The sequence below is a fragment of the Mytilus edulis genome, chromosome 6 (genome assembly GCF_963676685.1).
Source record: "Mytilus edulis chromosome 6, xbMytEdul2.2, whole genome shotgun sequence".
Lineage (NCBI taxonomy): Eukaryota > Metazoa > Mollusca > Bivalvia > Mytilida > Mytilidae > Mytilus > Mytilus edulis.
The window spans coordinates 31574903-31593568 of record NC_092349.1 but is presented as its reverse complement, the minus strand read 5'-3'; the positions used below and the strand labels follow the sequence as shown (position 1 = coordinate 31593568).

Below are 18666 nucleotides of genomic sequence, written 5' to 3'. Positions count from 1 at the left end.
TTGTAAATTGTTATTGTTGAATGAATGTTATTATTTTTACTGGGTCGAAAATCTTTACTGGTTGACAGTTAGTCCTCGAGATTATCACCATTAAAGTATCCTGTGCTTTGAAATTGGCATGATATAAATATATTGGTATATTATCAGTAATATCCCGCTAATGTAAAGCTCAGACAGCTTGACCGAATGTGTTAACCGTTCTACTCTTTGGTTTAAAATAAGCTTTTGTTTTTCACATATTTTTGCCCAGAACATCACTGAATAGCCAATATCCGCGTATGGTTCAATTGTTCCGTCAATTTTATTACTAACATCGGGTCGGGACACAGTGAATTTATCAATTCATTAATGTTATACATTGATAATCTAACAATTAAGACACGCAAGCAAATTTGTCAATACAAGAGGATTTCTCGTGAACTTTCTTAATCAATGTGCGCAATCCAATGAAAAGTCGGTCAACAAGAAAAAATCTTATTTTGTATGTGAGTCATTATCTTACAATGATGTATTGAAATCAGCTCCAGATCATCAAGCATAAGATAAAATTCACTAAAAGTACAAAATTAAAAGAGTTGATACCATTAATTCATTATTTTGCCTAAAAAATTTTTTTTTTTTAACTGCGATAATTCTTGAGGGCCATAATTCTGCATAGGAATCAGAATTCGATGAGAAAGCATAAGTCATACTTTAAATCTTTGACGTATGTTTATGTACCAAAATTAGACTCATTTCTGTAGGCATAACGATAAATTCCGAAGATCACCTTTATTGTGGATGGAAATACAGATTGACGGAACTAGGATAATTTTGTACATCTCTATGCTTCGGTCATTTCGTGACCTTGGTAATGGTATCTGTCGGAATCTGGTAGGTAGAGATATGTTAATCATAAATGAGAAAAAACGCCAATGCACAATGCTTAATAAAACGTGTAAAACTTTCTTTGTTGAATTATTATGTGGTTTCTGCTATTTCAATTTAAAACTTAAACAATGATGTTGGTAAGTATTAAAACCAATTTTTGTCATGCAATTTTAAACTAATGAAATAACAGATGTTAAAAAATGATCCTACCCTTGCATTTCACGGGCCATCCAATATTGGCACTCTGTGATTGTTGTATTGAATACAAAATCAGAACAGCGATTATTTTGCATGCGTTCATCTTGACAAAATTCTTGTTAATAAATTTACAAGGAAGACTTTATACTTAGTTGCATGTCAAAAGCAACAGATGTGGAAAAAACTAAACGTCAAATTGCTTTATTGATTGCTTCAGCAAATGATTTTACAGTACAATCTCTATCACAAATACTAGGTCAATTATTCTTATTCTATTTTAGATTTTAAAAGAATGTTTGAGTTAGTGACATTGTTATAAAATCCAATAGAAAATGTCTACTTCGTTCAACATTTAATATGTTTTAATTCATTGTTATCTCTTTATACCCATTAAATATTTATCAAAGGTACCAGGCTTATAATTTAATACGCCAGACCGGCTTTTCGTCTACATAAGACTCATCAGTGACGCTTTGATAAAAAAACAAAAAGTCTGAAATGCAAGACAAGTACAAAGTTTAAGAGCATGGAGGACCAAACGCAATCTCCGTACAGCGCTCGTTTACTTTCCGTATACTTAGTACACTACAATACATATTTAGTGTAGTGATACGAAGTAAGTACTGCGCCGGAGATTGGACCAAACATTCCAAAAATTCGTGCCAATTACGGTTAAGGTAATTTATGAATAGGATAAGAAAATCTTTAGTATTTCGGGTAATTTATATTTTTTCAAACAGTAAATGTATAAAAGTGACCATATAATTGATATTCATTTCAACACCGAAGTGCTGACTACTGAGCTTGTGATACCCTCGGGGTCGAAATGTCCGCCAGCTGTGGCATCGACCCAGTGGTGTAAATAAAGCAACGACAATTAGTGTCAATAAATGTACCAGGTAGACTTTACACTTCGTTTAACGTCAAAAGAAAAAGTAACAGATGTAGAAAAAACTAAAAGTCATATTGCTTTAGCTTCATACACTTCAATCTCTATGACAAATTCCGATCAAATAACCAAATTATCCTTATTCTATTCTAATGTTTTTGAAGAGATATTGGCAATAGAGTTCATGATATTCGCAAACTTTATTAAAACCTTATAGAAAAATTCTACTTCGTTTTAACTGTTACCACGACAGGAATACAAATATGTAACGATGAAATCACAGTACAGTCAATTAAGAAATTATTTCGTTTATTTATTGATATGTTTGAAGAATAGACATCAATATGATCAAGCGCCCTCCAGATTCTGTGGCAATGTGGATTCATTTATTTTCGTGGGTATCAATTTTTGTGGAATGCTGAAAACTTGCATATTCGTGGATATTTGATTTCGTGGTTTTGGCAATCTCTGTATAAAAGGCGCATTGGAAATATGTTATTCGTTGAGCTTTGAATTCGTGGTTCACCTGATTCCACGAAAATTTATATCCAACGAATAATGATGAATCCACAGTTTTATGTATTTTATGTATTGATTGTAGTAATGAATAACACAGCAACTAACTTCCTACACTAGGAAAGGGTTTAATGGTTGATTGTTTGTGTCAGGTTAAATGTTCATTTGAATATATATAAGTTCTATATTTCTTTAAACAAAAACAAAAAGACAAAATTGTTTAAGCCAACTAAATAGCAAATCTTCTCTCTTTGTGTGTTGCTGTGTTGATTTTTAAATGATTTGTTTGTTAGGCTATTAATATCAGAAGTTTAATCAATGTTAGCTTATTAATCCTAATTCGCATCAGCATTATTAAACTAGAGGCTCAAAAGAGCCTGTGTCGCTCACTTTGGTCTATTTACATGTCAAACAAAGGACACACATAGATTCATGACAAAATTGTGTTTCGGTGATGGTGATGTATATGTAGATCTTACTTTACTGAACATTCTTGCTGCCTACAATTATCTCTATCTTAAATGAACTTAGCCCAGTAGTTACAGTGGAAAATCTTTTGTAAAAATTTACAATTATTCACAAAATTTACGAAAATTATTAAAAATTGACTATAAAGGGCTATTACTCTTTAAGGGGTCAATTGACCATCTTGATCATGTTGACTTACTTAATCTTACTTTTCTGAAAATTATTGCTCTTTACAGTTTATCTTTATCTATAATAATATTCATGATTATAACCAAAAGCTGCAAAATTTTCTTAAAACAACCCAACAACAGGTCGCCTGATTGGTCTGAAAATTTCAGGGCAGATAGATCTTGAACTAATGAACAATTTAAAACTGTCAGATTTGCTCTAAATGCTTTAGTCACAGAGATATGAGCCAAAAACTGTATTTTACTCTATGTACTATTCTTAGCCATGTCGGCCATCTTGGCTCCCGAGCAGGGTCATATTACACATATTTTAAACTAGATACCCTAATGATGATTATGGACAATTTTGGTTAGATTTGTCTTAGTAGTTTCAGAGAAGAAGATTTTTGTAAAAGATTACAAACATTTATGAAAAATTGTTAAAAGAAATTATAAAGGACAATAATTCCTTAATGAGTCAACTGAACATTTTGGTCATGTTGACTTATTTGTAGATCTTACTTTGCTAAACATTATTACTGTTTACAGTTTATCTCTATCTATAAGAATATTCAAGATAATAACCAAAAACGACAAAATTTCCTTAGAATTACGAATTCAGAAGCCAACAACGGGCTGTCAGACTCATCTAAAAATTTAAGGGCAGATAGATCTTGACCTGATAAACAAATTTACCCCATGTCAGATTTGCTCTCAATGCTTTGGTTTCAGAGATATAAGACACAACTTACATTTTACCCCCTATGTTCTATTTTAAGCTATGGCAGCCATCTTTGTTGGTTGCCCGGGTCATCGAACACATTTTTTAAAGTAGACACCCTAATGATGATTGTGGCAAAGTTGGGTAAATTTGGCCCAGTAGTTTCAGAGGAGAAGATTTTTGTAATAGTTTACAGACGACAGACGACGCACGACGGACGACGGACGACAAGTGATGAGAAAAGTTCAGCTGGCCCTTCGCCCTTATGGCCAGGTGATCATTAAATCAATATCTGAATCACACTTCAGTCACTTGCGATAAAAACAAATATACAACTAGTCTTCTGAAAGTTTCCACTGAGTTTTTTTCGACTGAGGGTGTATATTTTTATGGCCTGCAAAAATTGTTAACCAAAAATGTCAGGTGTATCATTTTATGGCCTGCAAAAATTGTTAACCAAAAATGTCAGGTGTATAATTTTATGGCATGCAAAAATGTTAACCAAAAATGTCAGGTGTATAATTTTATGGCATGCAAAAATTGTTAACCAAAAATGTCAGGTGTATAATTTTATGGCATGCAAAAATTGTTAACCAAAAATGTCAGGTGTATAATTATATGGCATGCAAAAATTGTTAACCAAAAATGTCAGGTGTATAATTTTATGGCATGCAAAAATTGTTAACCAAAAATGTCCTGTTGTTTCTTTTTCTTTTAAATTCATCATTGGAAGGGAAGGGTTTGATGTATCATCTGCCAAAACTTTGTTGATATTCACCGTTTTATGTCTGTAGTATATAGATAATTACCAATTTTTGAGTACCCAAAAAACGTGAAAAACACTAATATACATGTATGCATATATTATTGTGTGTATTAAAGACTTCCCATTCGGAATATCTATGAATGTCAACATTTGTAGTAAAAACATACATGTCTAAAAAGTAATTTGAAATGTCATGCTAATATTTGTAGTCTGGGTGTATATAAATGGTTGAAAGTATCGTGTTATTCCTGCAGAAAAATTGCCAAAGCTATTATAGTTTATTGACCATGAAAAAAAAAACTTTGCCGAGGTTGAACATTTGAAATTTACGAAATTTTCAAATATTTTGGTTTTCTTACTCAATAATATCAAAAGAAAATATGTCGAAAAAATTCAGATTTTTATACCAAACCTTCTACCGTTAATTTTGTTTTAATGAAAGCTATAACAAAAAAATGTTTGTCTTGTAAAAACCATACCAACCACCATCCCCCTTCCCGCCCCCTTTACGCACACCACCCTTTCCAAAGTAAATAGAGTAATAAACTTATATGTTAATAACCACCTCATTGAGTGATAAAGATATGGTATTGATTGATTTCTAATCGCATTGAATAAATTTGAAAGGAATACATATCTCTTTCGCTTGATCTTTTACAATATCAATGCGGTTAAAGCAGGTAGTAAACAAACACAAGTTACCTACCTTTTGTCACCCGACTTAAGTCCAAGTCAACCAGTGGAAGTTTGGTTATTGCATCGGAAAGGCAGATATTCCTTTAACATTATTTGAATATATAACTGCAGTATGGTGCTAAACTGTACAAATTAGTAAAGGTAAGCATAAATGTCAGAAACATAGGAAAATACTTAAAATGTGGCGTAAATAAAACGATATAAAAAATCAGGTAAATCCATTATAATCATACTTCCTTGTATAGTACGATAAAATCAAAGTACTGTCGTACGGTTTACTCCGATGATCTTAATAGCTGATTGTTCACGAATTCAAGATAGAGATGTTCATCTCACCGTAGACAAATATTAGAACTATTATTTACTCCAACATTTTCAGTGCATGTTTGGCATACAAAAATATCACATTCGTTCAATTCAATAAGTTCTATTGTCTTGTCTTGTCTTCGGGGTCAATAGGGACTTTTCCATAATTATCTAAATAAAAACAAAATGGGTGCGCATTAATTTGTTTTGTATAACTTTTTTTTATAAATCACGCGTACTATTCGTAGCACAATTGGAAAGGTTTTAAAGAAAATTAAACAATATCCGAACTTTTTAAGGTATTCCACTTAGTACACATACATGTTTATAAATGTTTTGTTAGTCCTATATGATATACTGCCTTCATTGTATTGCTGTCTTATGACACTGATAGGTGGTTACTTACCTTGGGTTTTTGTACATGCCGGTTTTATTTGCAGCATTTTGTTGTGTCAACAAATTAATAAAAATCTAAATTTAGGAGAACAATTGTAAAGCTTTTTAGTGTTAATATCAAACTTTTTCAAGATTGCTTTATCTTTTTGAATTAATATCTTTGTGTTTAATATAATATAGCTATCTATACTTAAGTACCTCAATATCAATAACTTGACGCTTATACTTGCGAATTTTTTTCCATTCAAACACATATATACAATTCGGAATTATTAAACTATCATGCATTAATTCCTACACTAGCGAATTATCCAAACAGAATTACACCGTGTTTTAAAGTACACATAACATACACGAGGTTCAATACCGGAACAATTGGTTTAAGGTCACACCAGCTAAAAGGTACCTGTTATTATTATTTACGTTGTAAAAATATGTGTAACAACTATATAATATCTAAAATAATCAATATGTATTTCAAATGTGTAGCAATTAAGTGTTATAAAATAGTTATTTCATGTAGTGCGTTAAAATCAAAGAATATTTATAATGTATTTACTATTATAAACTATGACATTTTCAAATACAATTAATCTATGTAGTCTCAATGTTAACGGAATTAATTCACGGGAAAAAAGAAATAGGGTTATAGAATGGGTTACGGCTCAAAAAAGCGTTATAACTTTTTTACAAGAAACTCATTTTGATGAAATTATTGAAAGAGAAATAAATAGTAAAACGGAATATGATACTTTTTGTAGTCATGGTACTTCGGCTAGTAGGGGTGTAGCTATTTTAATTAAGAAATCACTGAGCTACGAACATGACGAACTAATTAATAAATTCATTGATAGCGATGGAAGATTTGTACTTATCAATGTGCAAATAAATAATTCAATTTTTACATTTATTAGTATATATGCACCTAACTGTAAAACATCTAGAAATTCTTTTTTCAAAAGAATCAGTGATAATTTGAAGGAACAGGGTCTAGGTATACCAATACTTGGAGGCGATTTTAATGAGACACTTAACCCAATTGATAGAAAATCTAAACGTCCATGTAAATTTACGCAACCCGTACACGGTTTAAAATATTTGATAAAAACTAACAAACTGTCAGATGTTTGGAGAAATTTAAATAAATGTAAACAGCAATTCACATGGAGAAGAAGAGACCAATCACAAGCTAGTAGGATTGACATGATCTTCATGGGGTCAGATTTTTTACCACTTGTAGAATTTTGTAAAATTAAACCGGCTGTTATTCGGTCCACTGATCATCAAAGTGTATTTCTTAAATTTAAACCAGGGGTATCAGAAAGGGGCAATGGGTATTGGAAAATTAATAATTCAGTTTTGCAAGATAAAGATTACCAAGAACTGATTAATAATTTGATAGATACATATGTTTTCGAAAAAGAAAACCTAGATTGTAGATTATTATGGGATGGTTTTAAAATCGCGGTAAGGGAAGTAACAACACATTATTGTAACAAGAGTGCACACGCTGAAATGTCTCGCCTTCTATACTAATCATTGATATTATGTTGATAGTCCTTAGTATAAAGCTAAGCTTTATAACAACTGTCACATAAACTTAACATTAACCAAGATAACTAAACATAGACCAATGAACTTTGAAAATGAGGTCAAGGTCAGATGAACCATGCCAGGCAGACATGTACAGCTAACAATGCTTCTATACAACATATATAGTTGACCTATTACTTATAGTTTAAGAAAAATAGACCAAAACACAAAAACTTAACACTGTGCAATGAACCGTGAAAATGAGGTCACAGTCAAATAAAACCTGTGCGACTGACATAAAGATCATAAAATATTTCCATACACCAAATATAGTTGACCTATGGCATATAGTATTAGATAAAAAGACCAAAACTTAAAAACTTAACTTTGACCACTGAACCATGAAAATGAGGTCAACGTCACATGACATCTGCCCGCAAGACATGTACACCTTACAATCGTTCCATACAACAAATATAGTAGACCTATTGCATATAGTATGAGAAAAACAGACCAAAACACAAAAATTTAACTTTGACCACTGAACCATGAAAATGAGGTCAAGGTCACATGAAATTTGCCCGCTAGACATGTACACCTTACAATCATTCCATACAACAAATATAGTAGACCTATTGCATATAGTATGAGAAAAACAGACCAAAACACAAAAATTTAACTATAACCACTGAACCATGAAAATGAGGTCAAGGTCAGATGACACCTGCCAGTTGGACATGTACACCTTACAGTCCTTCCATACACTGAATATACTAGCCCTATTGCTTATAGTATCTGAGATATGGACTTGACCACCAAAACTTAACCTTGTTCATTGATCCATGAAATGAGGTCGAGGTCAAGTGAAAACTGTCTGACAGACATGAGGACATTGCAAGGTACGCATATATCAAATATAGTTATCCTATTACTTATAAAAAGAGAGAATTCAACATTGCAAAAAATTTGAACTTTTTTTTCAAGTGGTCACTGAACCATGAAAATGAGGTCAAGGACATTGGGCATGTTACTGACGGAAACTTCGTAACATGAGTCATCTATATACAAAGTATGAAGCATCCAGGTCTTCCACCTTCTAAAATATAAAGCTTTTAAGAAGTTAGCTAACACCGCCGCCGCCGCCGCCGCCGCCGCCGCCGCCGCCGGATCACTATCCCTATGTCGAGCTTTCTGCAACAAAAGTTGCAGGCTCGACAAAAATAAAGTAAAGTTAAACAAGGGGCGAAGACTTACTTTGGAGAAAGACCTGGAAGAAAAAATTAAAATAAGAGACGATAATGAAATAGAAAAAGAAATAAATGATATTGAAGAAGAGCTAGGTAAAATATACGAAGAAAAGGCGAAAGGAGCTCAAGTGAGATCTAGAGAAAAATGGGTAGAGTTTGGGGAAAAAAATAATTCTTATTTTCTTGGGTTAGAAAAAAGAAGACAAGTAAAAAAATCCATAAGTAAGTTAAAGGGAGATAATGGGGAAATAATTTCGGATCAAGAGAAGCTCCTTAATAAAATAAAAGATTATTATAAAAATTTGTATAATAAAAATAGTTTAAACAAAGATTTAACTGAAACATATATCAGTGAAACAAAATTAGAAAATAAAGTTAATGAAAATGATAAACTTTTATGTGATGGAAAAGTTACACTGGAGGAATGCACACATGGTATCTATAAAATGAAATCAAATAAATCTCCAGGTCTTAATGGACTTACGGTAGAATTTTATAGAATGGTTTGGAATAAACTTAAATCATTACTTGTAAATGTCTTAAATACAGGATACGATAGAAACAGTCTTTCATATTCACAACGTACTAGTATATTAACTTTGATATTCAAAAAGGGGGACCATTTACTTTTGGAAAACTATCGTCCAATATCTCTTCTAAATATAGATTTTAAAATTTTGTCATATGTTCTTGCTCAACGTTTAAAAAAAGTACTTCCAAAAATTATAAATGAGGATCAAACTGGTTATGTTAAAAATAGATTTATTGGGTTTAATCTAAGACAAATCCAAGATGTTATAGACTATGCAGAAACATACAAAATTGAGGGGGCAATTGTTTTTATAGATTTCACGAAAGCCTTTGATTCGTTAGAATAGGACTTTATGCTTGGAACTTTGAAACATTTTGGTTTTAATGAATCATTTATTAAGTGGGTTAAAACTATGTATACAGACGTTCAAACATGTGTCATGAATAATGGGTGGGTATCAGAAAATTTCAAAAATTCACGGGGAATTCGACAAGGCTGTCCTTTATCAGTTTTATTGTTTGTTTTGGCGGTTGAAATTATGGCTCTAAAATTGAGAAATAGCAAAGAGGTAAAAGGAATCACTGTTAAATTAGATGGAAGAAGTCATAGTATAAAGATCTCGCAATTATCAGATGACACAACCTTATTTTGTAAAGATAGACACGATGTAGTATCTGCAATGAATGTAATAGAAATTTTTGGTTCGTTTTCAGGTTTATTGATAAATAGAAATAAAACAGAAGGATTATGGATTGGGAAGTTGAAATCATGTAAAGATAAAATAGCCGGCATTAATTGGGGAGATAAACCAATCAAAGCTTTAGGGGTGTTTTTTTGGCCATGATAAAGAGGAATGCAAAAAATTAAATTGGGATTGCAAAATAAAAAAAATGATTAAAATGTTCAAGACGTGGGAAAAAAGAAATCTTTCAATTTTAGGGAAAATACTTATTATAAAAACACTTATCTTGCCTTTATTTACATTCTTGGGAAGCGTTTGCATAATTCCCGAAAGTTATATTAAAGAACTAGAAACACGAAGCTTTAAATATATTTGGGATGGGAAGCCTGACAAAGTAAAAAGAAATCTGATAATACGTCCATATGAAAAAGGGGGGTTACAAATGGTTGATTTTAAAAGTTATTTTTTGTCGCTAAAGGCATCATGGGTATATAGACTTGTTAATGGTAAAATTGCCAATTGGAAGCTTATACCTTTTAAATATCTAAAAGTGTCAAATTATATTTTGTGTATATTCAAAATGAATTTAAATGATATAAAACATATAGAATACTTCAAATATGTTCCCGAATTTTATAGGGAAGTAATAAAGGCTTGAATTTTGACTGGGGGTGGGCAAACAAAACAACCAGCCACATATTTTGATATAAGAAAGCAAATAATATGGGGAAATAAATTCATTACATTTCATAATGAACCAATCATTTTTTAAAACTGGATAAAGAGTGATATAATATACTTTTATAAAAATGACATTCTTGACGAAACTATGTCAATATCAGAAAATAATATTTAAAAAAAATTAAAGAGTAAGATAAACTGGATTGCTCAATTTCATAAACTGAAACAATCTATTCCACATAATTGGATTCATATTGTTAAAAAAGAAAATTCTGTTAAAAGTACAGTAAATGTCCAGAGAAATAAGATCACATGGAAAAATCGTTATTTTGAGACTACATGTTTTTCAAATAAAATGTTATATGATTCACTAGTGAGCAATATAAACGAACCATCAATAGGGATAAACAAGTGGCTTAAAGTTTTATCAATGCAAGAAGCCCCAAATATGAGGTCATTGTATAATTTTATTTTTAAACTTTTAACTGAAAATAAATTAAAAATTTTCAGATGGAAACTGCTACAATTTATTGTACCAACAAAAAAGCTTCTATCACAATGGAAAATAACTAACAATAATCTGTGTAATTTTTGTAACCTAGAAGAAGACTATAATCATTATTTTTTTAAGTGTTCTTATTTGACAAGATTTTGGCAACAAATAGATGACCTCCTTATAAGATGTAATATAGATTTTGTGATAAAACTACAACACCTAATATTTGGGTACAAAATCACAGACAATAAGTATTTCTCCATCAATTTTTTAATTACAATACTTAGTTTTTCTATCTATAAGACATACTATGTATCTTAACAGAAAACAAAAATATAGATGTCTATAGAATTTTTGTGAATGAATTTAATAAGAGAGTAGACACAAATAGAGATAAGATAATAAGTCCAATGCTATTAAAAATTCAAAATAACATAACATACGAATAATTTTATAGTAATGTTATTTTACAGTAACTGTACCTATATAGCTAATAAAATGTATAAATGTATATCTAATCAGCTGATTATTACCTGGGTAGTCAATGGAGTGTAACAGGGTACATCAAGAGAAGCTTGGAATCTTGATAGTTTTTGTAACAAGCAATATTTGATGAATAAAATTATTATGTTGTTAAAAAAAAAAAAAAAAATAACTTGACGCTTCCCTCCAATTAATGTTATGTAAAAACCACCATAAGCAATCAGCTATGCGCTATGGGGTTTGCTTGTTGTAACTTTAAAGCACTTGTTATGCTAGTCATACTGTATGGATATGTTTAGTATTCAGGTCTGAAATTTCAATACTTGAAAAGGTTATCATTATTTTAGTGTGATAGGTGAGCAAATTCTGAATTGTGTCCAGAAAAAAGCACACAATTTTGCATTTTATGTCGGATCACATCTGGTCCAAATATTTTGTTAGAATCTAAAAATAAATATATGACTATCGTATTTTGCTTCTAACCGAATTATAATCCTGGTATCTTTGATAACTATTTAGAAAGTGAATAATATTTCCCTAAAATTATATTAAAGATTTATGAATCTTCTCATCTCCAACTCTTCTATGTTATTTCAATTAGTCAATGTTACCATAATTTAGGTAAACCAATATAAACTGGCCGCCATGATGTAACAAGAAGCGCTCTGAAAGTGTTATTTCACACCACTTAAAGCTAAACAAACATAGCAGAGTATACATTAGCAATGGTATTACACTAACATACCAATATTGCTTTCAATTTCAACTTGTAATAACATCTAAGCTGTATACTGCTTCATGTTTCAATTTTCTGGTCTAGATCTTTGTGTTTTCCACAGTTAGAATGCCATCGATCAACATTTTTTATTCTTGTTTTCATACATTACAGATGACGAGTTTTTCTTTACATGTATATGAGATTAAATCCTTATAGTGATGATATATAAAAACTTGGAATATCTGAAATTACCAGAATTAAATACATGTTAATACATACGTCAAAAAACGACATTATTCATAAAATGATCCCTTAAATAAATGTTTCCAAAAATATCACATTGAAACTATGTTTTTGAAAACTTTATACCACTGACTTAAAGATGATACAATCAAGTCTTATAACTTGTATATCATGTATATGAACTCACAAAAACCTTCAAATTTAATAAAAAAATTTACACTGTATAATTACCTATTCATATTTTTTTTTCTCCAATTCTAGATCACTTAATTTAGTGATCTTTTAAGATAATTATCACATACTAAGACGTTTACCAAATACAAAATAGAAACATCCGTGTCAACAAAACGGATACAAAACAAATGCAATTAATAAACAAAACATGGTATGGGAAAACAAATAGTCACATACAAACTAAATTAGGTTTGATGACACATAAGCGGTCTGTCTTGAGCAGCAACTTTTGCAGCGACTTATAATCAGAAATAATAGGTTACTCATACGTTTACCTAGATCGCTTTTAAATTCACTTTGTATATGTTAGTTTTTGAAATTCAGTTTCAAATATAAGTCTGAAGGCAGACAGATATTCCACATCAAATATATTCAGTTTCACATAAAGGTCTGAACGCAGACTAAATTATCAGTTCAATGACACAAAAACGAAAAAAAATTGTTTTATTTCATTTTCAGGAAATGGCTTCTAAATCCCCAGACATGTTCTGTGGAACCTGTTCCAGACGAAGTAAATCCACAAAAGCTATAAAGTACTGTACAGACTGCGAGGATGCCATGTGTTTAGAATGTTTAGATGTTCACGGAAGCATTAAATCATGTGCATCCCATCATGTTATTGATGTCAACGTGATTGACGGAAATCCATTCATTGTCAATAAATCATGCGATGTTCATCCGGATATGGTTTTAGAATTATTTTGCTCTGACCATGATGCACTGTGCTGTCGGTCATGCATGGCAAGTGACCATCGGTCATGTGATAAACTACTGCCAATTGAAGTAGCTGCAAAAGGAGTCAAAAGTTCAACCATGTTTGAGGATATAAACACGGATGTGCGTTTTCTTAAAACCGCTGTTAACGAGCTGGCAGATAAAAAGAGAAAGGGCATGGTTCGTCTTAATAATAGTAAGGATATTGCTCAGCAAAAAGTTAAAACCTTGACGGGACAATTGCAGAAGCGTATTCAAGAAATGAAAGCAGCTCTAATGTCTGAAATTGACAAAATGTATACAAACCTGTCAAAAGAATCAAGTGACGACCTTGAAAAAATATGCGATCGACAAAAAGAGATACAAAATATTTCTGAACAGTTTGAATCCATCACAAAACATGGATCAGAAAGTCAAATATTTATGTTCATTAATAGTATCAAAAAAGAATTGAATTGTCAGGCAAATGATTTTCAAGTACTGTTATCATCCCAAAAAGATATATCTATTTCGTTTAAAGAATCCGATTTATTGTCCGTTGTGAAATCATTTGGTTTCATTGAAGTAAAGAAGTCTTCCCTTGATATCAAATACCAACCGTTTAATGTTCAACAAGCACAAAACCTACAGCAGCAGAGAAAGATGCCAATACAATTTAAACTTGATGTTAAATTCCAAGCAGCGGGTGCAATTATTGCCGGTATAGGTGTGACAAAAGACAATAGATTATTTCTGTGTAATTATACCGGTAGCGATTTATATGTTATGTCAGACAAAGGTCAACAGCTGGCAACTATTCAAATGGACGGGTACCAGTGGGGGATAGTTATGGAAGAAGACACGAATTCAGCATGGGTCACACTACCAGATATACAGTCCGTCCAGGCAGTAGATGTCGTTACAATGAAGAAGAAAGGACAACTGATCAAATCACCAGGACGATGTCTTGGTATTGCACTTATTGACGATCAAATTGCTGTAGGTAGTTACGGCAAAATATACATTATGAGCAAAACCGGTGAGATAAAGAAGACACTTGATGTTGGAGGCAGCGAGGTACACTCAATATCAGTTGGACAAACACATCAACTTTATTATGCTCAGGCTAATATAGAAAAATCCACACCGAAAAGCGTAGGATTAGATGGAACAGTTACTTCTTTCTCTGCTGAAAATCTAAACGGCCTGATTGGTGTTGAACACGACAGAATAGGAAATGCATATTTACTAGAATACCATGTAGCAAATTTAAAACTGTTTTCGTTTGAAGATAAATCTATTAAAACTATTCTCACAAAAAAGGATGGACTGAATTATCCATATGGCTTTGCTTCCAGTAAAGATTCTTCTAAACTGTTTATTTCAAATTATTGTACGAAAGAGATTTTGACATTTCTGCGCGCATAAAAATGAAGAATTAATGGTTGATTCGTACATTAACATAATTCGGTATCTTTGCATCTGTTTGACATGCTTGATTAAAGAAGCTATTGAGGATATCTCCATTTGTTATTATAAAGACGTTTTTTGTCAAAGTAAACTACGAAAGTGTTTATATGGGCAATGTCTATGAAATACTAGGAAATATTAAACAAATTCTAGGGAACAGTGATTCATAAATCCTTGTCGTCATCTCTTTGAGTTGTTGCATTGTGTCCCTTGACAAATTTTGATAACAGGCCCTAATAATATTGTCTTTTCGAATTAATCAAATACGATTAACAGATTAGTTTCGTATTGAATATTTGGCTTGTAAGACATTATAATCTTTCCTACTGTTAATAAAGATAAAGACAGTAAACAAGTGATATGTTCGCCTATTCTAAAGTTATAAAGCTAATTTATAATTTATAACTTGTTATAAAAAAAACCTATATACCAATTAGCAATTCAATATAAAGAATGACGAAAAAGGTGTGGAAAACTGATTATTTGAGTGAATTATCCAAGTCCAAGGACCATAACTGTGAACAAAATCTTTAGGCAGGAACAAAATTTGATTTTGATCTGTAACTTGTCATTATAACATACTTTGCTTCGCCGAGCGCAGCTGGATACGACCCTAAACAGTTGGGGCAAAAATAGATACCCTAATCCGCTCGATACAGGTCCGAATTTTGATCGTTATTAAAAATTTGACACGTTGTTGTTGCAAATTGCTCCCCTCCCCTTTTTTCACTTGCGGCAACAAGTTAACAAACAAGAGTGCACACACTGAAATGTCTCGCTTTCTTTACTAATCATTTATATAATGTTGATAGTCCTAAATACAAAGCTTTATTACATCTCTCACATAAACTTAACATTAACCAAGAAAACTGGACATTGACCAATGAACCATGAAAATGAGGTCAAGGTCAGATGACCATGCCAGGCAGGCATGTACAGCTAACAATTCTTCCATACAACAAATATAGTTGACCTATTGCTTATAGTTTAAGAAAAACAGACCAAAACACAAAAACTTAACACTGAGCAATGAACTGTGAAAATGAGGTCAAGGTCAAATAAAACCTGCGCGACTGACATTTAGATCATAAAATATTTCCATACACTTAATATAGTTGACCTATTGCATAAAGTTTTAGAAAAAAAGACCAAAATTCAAAAACTTAACTTTGACCACTGAACCATGAAAATGAGGTCAGGGTCAGATGACACCTGCCAACTAGACATGTACACCTTACAATCATTCCCTACACCAAATATAGTAGATCTATTGCATACAGTATAAGAAAAACATACCAAAACACAAAAACTTAACTATATCCACTGAACCATGAAAATGAGGTCAAAGTCAGATGACACCTGCCAGTTGGACATGTACACCTTACAGTCCTTCCATACACCGAATATACTAGACCTATTGCTTATAGTATCTGAGATATGGACTTGACAACCAAAACTTAACCTTGTTCACTGATCCATGAAATGAGGTCGAGGTCAAATGAAAACTGTCTGACGGGCATGAGGACCTTGCAAGGTATGCACATACCAAATATAGTTATCCTATTACTTAAAATAAGGGAGAATTTAACATTGCAAAACATCCTAACTTTTTTTCAAGTAGTCACTGAACCATGAAAATGAGGTCAAGGACATTGGTGATGCGACTGACGGAAACTTCGTAACATGAGGCATCCATATACAAAGTATGAAGCATCCAGGTCTTCCACCTTCTAAAATATAAAGCTTTTAAGAATTAAGCTAACGCCGCCGCCGCCGCCGCCGCCGGATCACTATCCCTATGTCGAGCTTTCTGCAACTAAAGTTGCAGGCTCGACAATAAAACTAGTCGACTGAACGTTTCCACTGTGCCTATCGCTAAGGTGAATTTTTGTATGGCATACATTTTTACCCCTAAATTTTCCTATGGTTATTTTTTCTTTTAATTTCATCATTGAACAATGTTGAAAAGGCAGGGGTTTATGCTTCATCTGCCAAAATCTTGTTGAATTGTCTTTCATGTCTATGGTTTATTGAATATTACCAATTTTGGGGTACCTGAAAAAAGTGAGAAAAAAATATTATTATACAAATATAGCCTTTGTATGAGGTCGATACAAGGATATATTGACCTGAAAGAAGTATATTGACTGAGGACGAAGTCCGAGATCGATATACTTCTTTGGGTCGATATATTCTGTATTGACCTCATACAAAGGCTATATTTGTTATATTATTAATTTCCGACCATGTTTGTATCAAAATCGTCATTTAGGTTTGTTGGAACTTTATAGATATTACATTGTCTCCTTGACAATAACAACATATTAGTTGTTATTTCATTTACTTTTTTTGGGACATCTTATGTATTTGAAGATTTTTTTCCCTCAAATAACCGATCACAGATATCATTTGTTTCAAAACGTTAAACAATATCCTGAAATTCATTACATGACGTCACAAAGTATATCGGTTTTTAGATATTCTAAAAATAACCGTGCAATATGCTTTTTGCCGTTCAATATGCGTTTTGCTATCCGCCGTTTTCTCTCTACCTTCGAAAATATAGTTCAACATGTGACTATCCCTAAACGAATCAAATTTGTTAAAATATACGATTTAATAATATAGGCATATATTACTGTGTGATTTAAGACTAGTTTCCAAAAGGAATATCCATGACTGATATGAATTTGTTAAATTCCTGCAAAAAATTGCCAAAGCTATTATTAATGAAAGCTTAAAAACGTGCTTGTCTTGTTAAAAATTATAGCATCCATCGTCGTCCTCCACCACCCCCCCCCCCCCTAAAAAAGGTCAATAGACTGATATGATAATAACCATCAATGACAACGGATATGATATTGCTTGATTTCTTATCACATTAAATATAAATCAAGTAGAAATAAATTACTCCTTCGCTTGCTCTTTTTATAATAACTCGATTATATAACAGTCTTTAAAGGTAGTAAACATTCACAAGTTGTCTACCTTTTATAGCTTGACTAAAGTCCAAGTCAACCATTGGAAGTGGCAATATTGAATCTGAAAGGTAAATATTACATTTAAATTATATGTGTGTAGCTGTAGTCTTGTGCTGAATAGTAAAAATAAGTCAAGGTTGGCATAAATGTCAGAAAAACGGGGAAAAAGGTAAAGGGAGGCGTAAAAAGAACGATTTAAAAAATCAGGTAAATCCATTTTATTCTACTACCTTGTATAGTACGATAAAATCAAAGTACTGTCGTACAGTTTACTCCGATAATCTTAATATCTGATTGTTTACGACATGTACGAGTTAAAGATAGGAATTTTGATATCACATAGACAAATGGTATTTACTCTAATTTTCAGTGCATGTTTGACCTAAAAAAAAATATAGCATATGTTCAATTACAAGTACTGCTGTCTTGTTTTGCTTTGGGGTCAAAAAGGACTCCTAAAATTCATTAAAGATTTTCCATAATTATCTTTATAAATGCATATCAGATGTAAAGACAAATAGGGTGTGCATATTTTATTGATTTGTAAAGTTTCTTTGACAAATCATGCGCTTAATTTTCGTTCACAATTGGAAAGGTTTTAAAGAGAATAAAACAATATCCGCATATCTGATAAGTATTTACACCATTGGGTCGATGCCACTGCTGGTGAACGTTTCGTC

General features: G+C 31.9%; 1 protein-coding gene across 2 annotated transcripts; it reads left to right on the top strand.

Annotated features, from left to right (window-relative positions):
• Positions 1-5271: 5271 nt before the first annotated feature.
• LOC139527519 (uncharacterized) lies at positions 5272-15055 on the top strand. 2 transcript variants are annotated; one of them, XM_071323024.1, is made up of 2 exons: positions 5272-5362; positions 13302-15055. In XM_071323024.1, the coding sequence occupies exon 2, from the start codon at positions 13305-13307 to the stop codon at positions 14961-14963; it is 1659 nt and encodes a 552-aa protein (XP_071179125.1). In that variant the 5' UTR covers positions 5272-5362; positions 13302-13304; the 3' UTR covers positions 14964-15055. The 2 variants fall into 2 exon arrangements, with proteins under 2 accessions (XP_071179125.1, XP_071179126.1); XM_071323025.1 differs by having other exon boundaries at positions 5290-5432.
• Positions 15056-18666: the final 3611 nt, after the last annotated feature.